The sequence below is a fragment of the Rousettus aegyptiacus genome, unplaced genomic scaffold (assembly GCF_014176215.1).
Source record: "Rousettus aegyptiacus isolate mRouAeg1 unplaced genomic scaffold, mRouAeg1.p scaffold_m13_p_4, whole genome shotgun sequence".
Classification (NCBI taxonomy): Eukaryota; Metazoa; Chordata; class Mammalia; order Chiroptera; family Pteropodidae; genus Rousettus; species Rousettus aegyptiacus.
This window is the reverse complement of record NW_023416307.1, coordinates 155,248,733-155,260,433: the sequence shown is the minus strand read 5'-3', so window position 1 is coordinate 155,260,433 and position 11,701 is coordinate 155,248,733. Positions and strand designations below refer to the sequence as shown.

Below are 11,701 nucleotides of genomic sequence, written 5' to 3'. Positions count from 1 at the left end.
TGGGTTTAGAACAGTGGTCGTGGCTACTTCCCCAGGAAGCTCGCCCTGACACCCACCCGTTCCGCCCCTAGACTTTGGGGGAAAGAAGGTCTCGGGGATCAAGGGTCACCAGGGCGGGCCCGGTCCCGGAAGCGGAAGCGCAGCGCACTTCCGGTGCGCAGCGGGCGGCCATGTTGGAGCAGCGGAGGCGGCGCAGAGGCGCGTCCTGGGTCCCCGCGGCGGCGCCGGTAGGTTGGGGCCGTGGGCCTAGCCGCGCCGCGGAGGGGCTGTCCGCGAGGTGGCAGGGTGGATGCGCGGCCGGCTCTCTCCCGGCCCAGCCGAGACTCTCACCCCACCCCCACCCCGTGCCCAGCGACCCCACCCTGGGGCTGCGCGACCCTTCGGGCTCGCCCCGCGGTCCCGCACATCTCGCTGCCTCTGAGACCCCCGCTCCTACCCGCGGCTCGGGCCCCAGAGACGCGGACTCCCAGCTCGAGGGCTCTGATCTACCCCCGCCCGGGGTCCGCTTGGAACGGCCTTTCCCGTCCCCCATCTTTCATCAACTTCCCCTGTCGCCCCCTGGGGCACATATGAAGGGAATTCCGTGGCCAGGCTGCGGCCTCTATTTCCGGAGCTTCTTGCAAAGCCCAGAAGACCCCTCCCAAGGGTCCAGACCGACCTGGGCGGAAGAGCACCCTGTTCACCCCTAATATCTTTGTCTGGTGTCTGAACCCCTCCCTGTTTTACAGTTCACATCCTTGAGAACTACAACCCCTGGAAAAAAAATAAAATAAAATAAAGCCACGTGCAAGGATCGTGCTTTGAGAATGGCCTCTGGAGAGGGAAGTGCCCCAGACACCGAGGATCCGAGAATGTTTCCAAACAAAGAGCCCCAGGGCATGCCCTCCTGGGGCTTCTGAAAACTTTCCGTGCTCCATTAGGGCTGTTAGGAAGAAGCTGCACAGACACACCTCCTGGCCCCAGGGACTTGCCTGATCCCAGCTGATCTTTTAATGCTCCCTTGCAGATGGAGAGCTGCCCCTGGGGGCCCTCATTGCTGGGTTGGGGCGGTAGATATTAGTCATGATTGACAGCCTACAGCTTCTCTAGAGAGGCTCGGGACAACTTGGGTGTTCCTAGACAGCTCCATCTGGACTGTACCAAGGTCTGTGGCCTTCCAAGCCCCAGTTAGGACAGCTCACATTTCTTCTGTCCACCTTATTAACTACCCTGCTTGGAGCCATTGAATCCCACTGTTAGATATTGGGCTTTTGGTTTGGCTGCCTGGCCCCCAGGCTACCTGATTTCCTAGAGCTACGTCATTAGTGTATGCTACTCATCTTTTTAGTTTCTGTTGAAGGAGAGTCTGATTAGTCTCCATAACTCTAGTGCTAGGAATTGGACCTCCAGCCTCTTTTCTGGGCCCCAGCAGCCTTTCTGGCTCCTCTGAAAGCAGAACTTCTGGGAGGCAGGGAGATTCACCCCTGGGCATCTGAATAGCAGCAGCTGGAGGAACGGAAAGTGGACGGACATTGGGTGTAAGTCTGGACCCTTTGGCGAGCGTTCAGGAACATTCAAGGCTCTTGTTGCCCTGCCTTCACCTGTTTTTCCAGCCAAATTTCCCAGCTTTGACCACAGACCTCAGTCACACCAAGTGTGCCTTACTCTTTTTCACTTGAGCCATTGCATAGGCAATTCCTCTTTTCCATTTCCATCTGGTCCTTTCTTGTTCACCACTCATGTCCCAGCTAGGTGTTGCCTCTCCCAGGACTCTTTTCCTGACTCACTGGCAAGCTGAGCTGGGTGCCAGTGTGTACTCCCAAGAACGTCCTGCCTTTCGTACAGGGCTCCTGTGTTCCCAGGGTTGAGTCTAATACTAGGTTTCTGGCCTCAAAAAATATGAAATTGAATTAAAATAGGCTGGCCAAGCCCAAATCTTTGCAGGGACCCAACAGTGTGTTGGATGGCTCCAATAAGCTTGAGGGCATGTACCCAGAAGATGCTGCCTCTGACCCACGTGGGTCCTCTCCCACTCTCCAACCCCCCGCCATGGTAGGTCAGAACGACATTTCGCTTCAAGGAGTGGCTCGCTCTCGCGAGGACCCTGTTATCGTAGCAAGTGCAAGTCCTGATTGACCTTTCTACCTACTCTTGCCCCGTATCTTGATCCCATTCTTAATGATTCTTTTCCTCTTGCCTTGGAGGTGCCGAGTGCTGGTTTGCAGATACGCAGGCAGATCTGCAGTGTCTAATGCCATGAGCGTGGTGGTGCACCATGTGGAGGAGAAAGCTGTACACTCTTGGTCACGGATCTCCACAGCAGGGAAGAAGGCCCTGGAGGAGGCGCTGCTTGTCTTTAACCCCATGAGCCAGGATCTCAGTGCCACAGAGGCCCAGCTTGTGGCCTTCCTGCAGGGCCTGCGGGATGATGGCTTCCAGCCCACCATCCTGCGCAGTGGTGATGTCTACGGCTATAGTTCATGCACAGCCAGCCCCCCAAGCCAAACAAAGCTGCAAGCTCGTGCCCCTACCCCAGCCACCACATCACCTCCATCCAGTGTTCCCCGAACTGCCATGCGGCTGCCTGCAGGTCGGGCCACGCTGCTTCCCATGGCACTCTCTGGCAGGCTGGGCAAAGCATCCACACCAGCCCTCACCAAGCATGCTACCACCAACCTGCTACTGAGCTCCTTGAAGCAGTCAAGTGCCAGCCGTGCTCGGGGTGCGGCAGTGGGCTTCCCCGCCCACCTCTATCCAGGTGTCTACCCTGCCATGCGGCTCTCCGTTGTCCTTGAAGCCCTGGTTCCACTCAAGACTCCCATGCCCTGCTTGGGTGCCAAGCACAAGACACAGTCACTACAGCTCTCTCTTGCAGACTCGCCCCTGAAGCTGCGGAAAGGTCCAGGGAAGGGGATGGGAAACCCCCAGCCTAAAAGTCCCAGAAAAGCCACAAGCAAGGGCCCCAAGTGTCTGACTCGCAGAGGACCCAGGGCTGGACCCCGACAAAGCAGTGGGCCTCAGAGCAAGACCTACAAAGCCACTGGGTCCCTCAGTGGCCCACGAGTGAAAGGTGTTTCTTCCCCGGGCACCAAAAAAGCCCAGGCTAAGGTGGCTCGAACACAGGTCAAAGCTGCCAAGGCCAAGGTAAAAGCCAAGGCTGTACAAGCCAAGGCCAAGGCTACACAGATCAAGGCCAAAACCAAGGCAGTGCGAACCAAGGCTAAGGCCAAGGCAATGCAGGCCAAGGCCAAGGCAGCTCGGACCCAGCCCAGGGGCAGGGGCAGGCCGAAAGGGTCTGTTCAGGCCAGGACTGCAAAGAGGGGCCAGAAAAGCCGCCCTGAGACTGTGGGGCAGAAGAGGAAAAACACTGAGGAGGCAAAGGATCTTCCTCCCCAGAAGAGAACACGGCTTGGTCCCCGATCCCCTAAGGCATGGCTAGGGCCTGGACCAGCAAAGCTACTGAAATTCCGGGCCATCAAGGTGGACAGGTGGTCTTCGGATGATGAGGTGCGACAGCGGGCTCAACGGATCCTCCGTGTGAACCTGTCCCCTGTAATACGGCTCCAGCCATTGCTGCCATACTCAGCGATTCCTTCACATGGCAGTGTTTGGGGAAACTGAGCCCATCTATCTGTTGTCAGTGGCACAGTGTGCAATGCCTATGGACTCCACAACCCTGAGGACTCTGAGTGCCTCTCCAGGGCCTGGCAACCACCAGCCTCCTTTCAAAGACTGGAGGATGTGGGATGGGGTGGGCGGACGGGAGGGGTGTTCTCATGGCGCAATGCACTGTGATTTGTTACTTTTCGAGTTGTATGTCCACTGTTCCATCTATCACGTTTTATACCTTTCCACCTTCCAGTCTCCCTGCCCATCCTCCATGGTCTTTTTGTGTGTGTGTGTGTGTGTGTGTGTGTGTGTGTGGCTTCAGGAGGCCAGCTGAACATACAGGAACAGGGCTGCCAGAGAGGATCCTGGTAGCTGGGGGCAGGTCACCAATATGAGTGATGGGAAGGTGTGGGAAGGGGCAGCTTCCAGGCCCCTCTGGAGATGCCGGCTCTGTGGATGTGTGAGGGCAGCCCCTGGGGGTAGGGGCAAAGCGACTCAGGTGGGACACCTCCTCTTGGGGCTGCCTGGTTTGTTACCCAGCTAGGTCCCATGCAGGAGGACAGTAGGTGGCTGCACCTGGAAGGTTTTTAGGCCAGAGAAGGGGTTTTGTTCTCAGGGGCAGTGCAGACAGCCTGGCCTTGTCTTCCAGCCTGCTCTGGCTGAAACCTTGGGGCTTTGCCTGGGCATGTCTGAGGCAGGGCCAGGCCTAAAGTGGCTGAGGTTCCTCTGCCTCTCCTCTCCTTCCAGGAGAGAGCGATTAGCCTCGACTTCCCCAGTTGGTGGCAAGGAGTTGCGGCTTGGGTTGGAGGGCCAAAGTCTGTCTTCTCTCACTGACCAAGGAATTTCCTTCTCGGGTGGGTGGGTTACTGCGGTCGCTGAGCCAGGGGGGTTTGCAGACTACCTCCATAAGCAGCACTTTCTGCCTGGGTTCTGTGTGCTCTGTCTATTCCCAGGTCCAGCCTCCTCGTGCCTAGCAATAGGGGCTTGTATTTTTTACACAGTATCAGGTCTTCCTGCTTTAGAGAGGGGCTAGGCTTTGAGCCCTGAACAAAACTAGCTCCTGTCGATCTGCCAGTCTTTGTGCTGGCCGCCCAACCTAAAAGGCAGTGGCTGGAGTTGGCAGGGAGGGGGGCACATTCCTCAGAGGCTTCTGGAGACACAGCCTTTCAGGGCTAGGGGTGGGAACCTCATTTGAATGAGAATGGAACTCTTCTGTCTCCGAGTTAGTGTGAACCCCAGCCCCACCAGCCCGGACTGCTGAGTGGGATGGCGGACCTGCAGAGACGCTCTGCTGCTGCATGCTCCTCGGGGCCCCCTCCCCACCTTTCTTCTACATCTGGTGGCTGTTAATATCCTTTCCCTGAGCACAGCCCCCTTTATTTTCCTGGCTCTGGAGACGCCCTTGCTCTCAGGTCCACGGTGGCCCCAAGATCCTGCATGCGCTTCGCCTCCAGCAGCCCTACTTTCACCTACCATGTGAGTATGGGGTGTGACCTGAGGGCCGCGTGCAGCCCCTCAGGTGTGGCCCGGCATGGGGCCCACTGCATCCTCTCAGGCCTCATTCCCTCACAGGACCCTCAGTTAGGCTAGGCCCGCACCTTTCAGTGCTGCTGCTGCTGCTGTCACCACCAATGGGTGAGAGGTCGGCTCTCTTCCCTAAGAGCTACCATAGGGGAGAAGAAATTTCCAGGCTTCCCTGTGGGGTGGCGTGAGGTGGGGGGAGGGTACCTGTGGGCTGTCTACTCAGACCCCGCCCCTCCCAATCCAGGCTCCCAGAATAATTGTCAGGGATGTGCCACATACACTGCCCCCACCCTGCTGCTCAAGTGGCAGCTGCTACCCACCCACTGGCAACCTGATTGTTGGCCGTGGCTGGAGCCTTCGAACCTCATCCACCTCTGGGCTCTGCGGCCCTGAGCCCTACTGCATTTTCAGCCACCTACAGGTGGGGAGGACGGTGAGGACTCTGGACAGGATGTGTTTGGGTTTTCCTGGGTAGTTCAGGTCATTGCCAGGGACTAGAGTGAGAGGCAGGTGCTGTGACATTTGGAGTGGGGGCGCCAACCTGGCACCTCCTGCCCGACCCACTTCCTTGGCCATTCCCCCAGGACTCTCAGAATTGCTCCTTTTTTTGTGACTCTCAGGGAAGGGGAGGTCATGGCATTGAGAACGTGAACTCCCGGAATGGTCCTGACGGCAGCAAGACCTGGTGGCAAGCAGAGACTGGTGAGGGTGCCAGCGTGCGGGTCTGGGGTCAGGGCCTAGTCGCTCTGACCAGCCCTTGTGGTTACAAGTGTTGAGAATGTCACCATCCAGCTAGACCTAAAGTGTGCCTTCTTTACCCAACTCTTCCTGACTTTCAAGGTGACTACCAGTACTCCAGCCTGAAGGCTGGCTCGGTGCCTCCTGACCTGTTGGCCACCAGGGATGCTTGCCCCTGGTGACCCAAGGACCCCCTCCTGTCCCCAGACATTCCGCCCAGCAGCTCTGCTCCTTGAGCAATCAGTGGACCATGGCCACTCCCGGCACATGGACCAATACTTTGCTCACAACTGCTCAGGCCTCTTTCCTGGGATCTCTCCTGCCTCTGGCCACAGTGTCTGAAGTCGTCTGCGACCAGCACTACTCAGATGTGGAGCCTTCCACTGAGGGCAAGGTTAGGCCCAGAGGAAGTGGCAGGCAGGCCCTGGGGCAAACCAGAGGCTCAGGCTTGCTTTTTCTAGTCAGGTAATTTTCAAAGTTCTGGACTCGGCCTTTCCCATAAAGAACCCAAACAACCCCAAGATTCAGGTAATCATTCCCACAGCCAATCCTGCCCTCCCTGTGTGTCAAAACAGCCAGATGCCACGGGACGGGGAGGCCCTGCCTGTGTGTGTACCAGGGGGCAGCGTGGCAGGCAAGCCAGCTCAGTCCCCTTGCATTGTTCCTCAGCTCTGCCCCATCACAGGACTCCTTTGTAGGGCCCTGTTGTGGTCCCCATCACTGTCCCCCATGTCTCTGCCCCTATCACTGTACTTCGTAACTCCCCTTTGTGAGCCTTTGTCACCATCCTTATCACTGCCCCATCATGGTCCCCCTTGTCATTGTCCCCCTTTATTCATCATCCTGGCCTTAGTTGATGCCCTACATCCCTGCAGAAGCCTCTAGGTGGCACCAGGGTGTCTCTGGGTGTGACCTCTTCCTTGTGAAACAAGTCTTGTTAAAGGACAAGAAAGACACAACCATAATCTAATAGGGCAGCCCAGAGCCAGGCTAGGTGAGTACCACAGCAGAAGACAAACTCCAAACGAGTTTTTTTCTTTCCACTCTCCACCACCTTGACTGTGGTTTTTACCAGCTACTCACTTGGAACCCCCACACTGGGCAGCTGTTGCTGGTTCTTTTGATCAGGAGAAAGGGGAAACCTGGCAAAGGAGAGAGACAGGAAGTAGCCTTGGCCTGGTAACTGACATAAGCTATGGAGCAGAAAGAGGAGCCATGGCCCCATCTTTTGGTCCATGTGTACATGTAACAAGTGCCCGTTGAGCCCTGCTGTGTGCCAGGCATCTCCTAAACTGCTCATTGGGGCAGACAAGCAAGGTTGCTATCTTCTTGGAGCTGATATAAAAGTGAGACGGCTGACAAATAAGCAAATGAACTAGTAACACATGTGGTTTGGATGATACTCTGATTTCTAGTTTGGGTGCCGGGTTGGGAAATGGAATCCTTCACTGCATTGGGGAAGCAGGTTTCAAATATCTAGAGATGCCAGAATGGGGTGTCCGGGAAGCAGTGGGATGTGTAGGTCTCAGCTCAGGAGTGATACCAGGGCCGGAGCAGTGCAGAGGTGGAATTATCACCATTAGACTGGGGTCATCCCAAAATAATATGTCCAGGGGATCCGGGATGGGGGTAGTCCCACAGCAGGGGTCCGGGAGGAGGTGGCTGCAATGATGGGGAGAGGCCCCACCAGAGAGGAATGATGACCAGTGTACCCGAGGTCTCACAATCTGTGTATCCAGAATTTCTGCATGTGACTGATCTCCATATGAACTTCTCCAAACTGCACACACTGGGTGACAGGCCCCCAGGGGGGCCTCAAGGGACACCCCTTCTACTACTATGCCCTCTATGAGCTGGTGGCCCGAGGCAGCTGCCTGTGCTATGGCCATGCCTCTGAGTGCAGACCTGCACCTGGGGCCCCAGACAATGTGGAAGTCATGGTGAGTGCCATGGAGGAGTGTCCTGTGGCTGCTTAGGTGGACAAGCTGGGGCGCTGAGGTAGGCTCACCTTGCCCTCCTTCCTGCCAGGTGCATGGCCTTTGTGTCTGCCATCACCATACAACTCACTGTGAGTGCTGCCAGGATCTGTACCAGGACCACCCATGGTGTGCAGCAGAGCCTGGGCACCCCCATGGCTGCCAGGGGAGGTGCCGCACCCTACTCTGCCAGGCCATACTTGCCATGGCTTAGTGCACTCCATATCCTCCTTCCTTGTTCTGCTCCAGAGTGCAAATGCCATGGGCATGCCCGCAGTTGTCACTTTGACATGGCCCTGTGTCTGGCATCTTGCAATGCGAGTGGAGGTGTGTGCAATGCATGTCAGCACAACACAGCTGGGCACCGCTGTGAGCTCTGCCAACCCTTCTTCCACCGAGATCCCCAGGAAGATCCCTGTTCCTTTCATTCCTGCAAACATGAGCCCTCCAATCCCAGCCCTGACCCCACCGATCCTTCTACTCTGTGGTGACTTGACCTAACTCTGTCCTCACTCTGACCCCTGATTCAGCCTATGACTGTGACCCTGTGGGTGCCCTGGAAGGGGGTTTGTGTGATGCCCGTACAGACGAGACCCATGGCCTCCTCTCTGGGCAGCGTCGCTGCAAAACAAACGTCTGGGGTCAGCACTATGAGTCCTGCCAGCCCAATCACTATGGCCTGAGCCTTACCCAGTCAGAGGGCTGCCAGCGTGAGTGACCCTAAGAGTGGACCCCTACGCCCCTGTCTCCTTGCTCTGCCCCCAATCACTGCCCTAATGACACATGCACCCACCTACCCCTGCAGCAGTCCCATTAGCATCCTGGCCCTGTGCCTTAGCCTGCAGGTGCAACCCCCAGGGCCGAGTCCCTGGCACTCATGCCTGTGATGCATCCAGTGGTGCCTGTCACTGCAAATGCTTTGTCTCTGGACGGGACTGCAGCCATTGTCTGGTGAGCCTTGACCGGCCTTCTGATTTGACCTTGATCTTGGGTGCTGAGCTTCTAGAAGCTAAAGAGTATAAGGTTATAATCAGTGTAACTGTAGGCTGAGCCTTGCGCATGGGGTGGTGTCACTTCCTGACCTGGTCACCAGGGTCAAGCCACCTTGACTAGCTGAACCAGCATATACCCTCAGGTTGGAACTTTGGAAATAGAAGAAAAAGCAATTAAATGAGTTAGAACAGTAGTATACACTGGCTGAAAGGTTTCATGGCAAATATGTTTGAAAGAAGACTCAGTTCAAGGAACAACTCCATCCCCTTCCTACTTTCTTTTGAACATTACACACCTTTTAACTTTTATTTTAACCCTGGCCGTGTCCGCATCTTCTTACCTCTTACTCCCCTCCGTGAAGCCGTACAGGAGCACGCCAGAGTCTCCTCGCCCCTTCTCGGCCACAGGCAGAGGAGCCGCCAAGCCCTGTACTCAATCCCCTTTCTCCTGCAACAGGCAGTCCCAGCACATGAGCTCCCAGGCCCCTGACCCTCCTCTCCCTGTCCAGATCTTCCTGTCCTCCCTTCATCTACCATACTCTCTCTGTATAGCCCTAGTTCTGGGGTCTGAGCAGTGACCCTCTTGGCTGCCGGCCCTGTGACTGTGACTTTGGGGACGCCTACAGCAAGAGGTACAAGGCAGGGCCTGGGCTGGGTCAGGTGGCAAGGATCAGGTGTTGATTCTGTCCCCGCTGTCCCCAACCTTACTCAGTTGTTCTACAGGGGAGGGCCTCTGCCTGTGCCGCCCACATCTCCCTGGCCGCCGCTGCCATGAACTCCAATCTGGGCACTTCTGTGCTGCCCTCGACCAGGCTACTGCCAAAGCAAAGCTTGGCCAGGGCCTCCAGCCAGCTGACCTCGGGCTGCCTATGAGTGTCCAGGAGGGGCAGGGGAAGGAGGAAACCAAGGCTCAGACCTTGGGGCTCATGGGAAGGAGGGAGTGTCCAAAGAGGAGGCTGGCGGGGTTAGGAAGGCGGGGCAGCGCAGGTGAGGGTGTCAGCATGCTCAGAGGTTTGGTGTCTTGGACAGCCCCTCTTCTCAGGACAGTGTGGGAGAGGGCGGAGCCAGAGTGTCGAGGACACTGACACCCCTCTTGCTCCCAGGGAGCCCCCCCAGCCTCTTCCTCCCTGCTGTACACAAGTGCAAGGGACTTTCTCTGGTTGGCTCCAGCCCCGATTTTGGAGACAGCGTGACCCATGATGTGCCCTCCATCCTGCCAGACGAGCCCATTACAGCCGCCAGCTTCCCACAGTGAAGAGTCTGGAGAGCAGGATGGTGTCAGCAGTCGCTAGGGCCTTAGTAGGGACCTGGCCTTGGGGATGGGGGTTTCTGGGGTCTTGGGGGAAGGGAACCTAAGTCCTGAGGGTCCTAGGTTCCAGAGTGGTCTGGGCCTGGGAGTCTGTGTCTCACATCCAGGCCCCAGAGGAGCCCCATGCCTATGCGTCCGTCCGGGAGCTGGCTTCGCACTGTGGACTGGCTTGGACTTTGCGCGCATGGTTAATGAGGCTGGTCTCTCTCTGCTGGCTCCCACAGTGCCTCGCGCCCTGGAGTATGATATTATCCTGCGCTGTAAGACCCAGGTCAGTGACATGCATGCCAAGCAGATAGATCAGTAGTGCTGGGTGATGGGCAAGGGCACTTCTATGACTGCTGACGCCTGACTCTAGGCACCCAAAGCCTGGCAGGCATTAGTAAGTGTCCGTGCTGAATCGCTACCCAGCAGCACTCACGGTGCCCGTCTGCTGCCTTCAGAGCAGCTGTTCCAGGTGGCCTTGACCCATGCGCACAGGTAGGCAGGACCCTGGGGACCCCCAATACCAAGACCCTGTTACACTGCCAACACATTTGGAACAAGGCCCAGACAAAGTGGAAAATTCCCAGTATGGAATACCATCATGTCATAGAACAATTGAAACAAGGACTTAATTTAAAAGGACAAGATTTAAGAAGCTGGTCTTTCTCCATTGGTCGTATGGTGAGATGTTGGACCCAGTAACTGATCCACAGAAACAGAGCATCCGGGGACCACTTGCTCATGACCTGCTTACCCCACCCTTACTCCTCGCCCCTCTCCCTGCAGAACTGTGGTTCTATCCAGACCTTTATGTTCTGAACTGGGAACTCGCTACTCCATGACACTGAGGCTGTGGCGGACCAAAGGGGCGTGGAGGCCTGAGAGGGGCACCATCCTTCTGAATTCAGTGAGATCTTAGGGCTCTACCCCACATCTAGGGGAGACAGAAATTATAGCAGGACAATATGGGCTAGGCAACAGGGGTCTCAGGGTCCTGGAGTTGCACCAAGAAGAAATCGAAATAGGTGCGACCCGCACACAGGTGCCTGCCTCTGCAGAGAGGGCACCTCAGGGCCGAGGTGCCAAGTGTGTGTCTGTGGCTTCCCACACTGAGATGTGTCTTCCCACACTGCACATCCTGCCCTCCCTGTTTCAGCTCCTGGACCAACGCCTACTTCTGCTCCAGCTGCAGCCGGAAGCTGTGGCCCAAGAGGCGGCCACCCTACGCCAGGGGACTCCTGGCTGGGGTGGACACCTGTGGGCCCTGGAGGGGCTACTCCAACAGGCACAGATGCTCCTGGAATCTCCTTCACCCACTGCAGGGACCCTGCAGCAACTTACAGAGTGGATAGCTGGTCTCAGGCAAGAGGTCTGGGGTCGGTATGGAGGAGGTCTCCAGTTAGCTTCCCAGGGTCAGGGATTCAGAGGGTCACAGGTTGGCTGTCTGAGTCTTGAGTCTGGGAGTCAGATAGGTTTTCTTTTCTTTTCTTTTCTTTTCTTTTTTTTCTCCCACATTTATTTGGAAAGCTCTTTTAAAAAAATTAAAATTTTTATTATTATTATTTTTTATGGCGACATTGGTTAATGAA

At 56.5% G+C, this 11,701-nt stretch overlaps 1 protein-coding gene across 2 annotated transcripts; it reads left to right on the top strand.

Moving 5' to 3' along the window:
- Nucleotides 1-151: 151 nt before the first annotated feature.
- Nucleotides 152-3,843, top strand: CCDC71 (coiled-coil domain containing 71). 2 transcript variants are annotated; one of them, XM_016149911.2, is made up of 2 exons: nt 152-227; nt 2,184-3,843. In XM_016149911.2, the coding sequence occupies exon 2, from the start codon at nt 2,236-2,238 to the stop codon at nt 3,598-3,600; it is 1,365 nt and encodes a 454-aa protein (XP_016005397.2). In that variant the 5' UTR covers nt 152-227; nt 2,184-2,235; the 3' UTR covers nt 3,601-3,843. The 2 variants fall into 2 exon arrangements, with proteins under 2 accessions (XP_016005397.2, XP_016005398.2); XM_016149912.2 differs by lacking the exon at nt 152-227 and adding an exon at nt 353-1,517.
- Nucleotides 3,844-11,701: the final 7,858 nt, after the last annotated feature.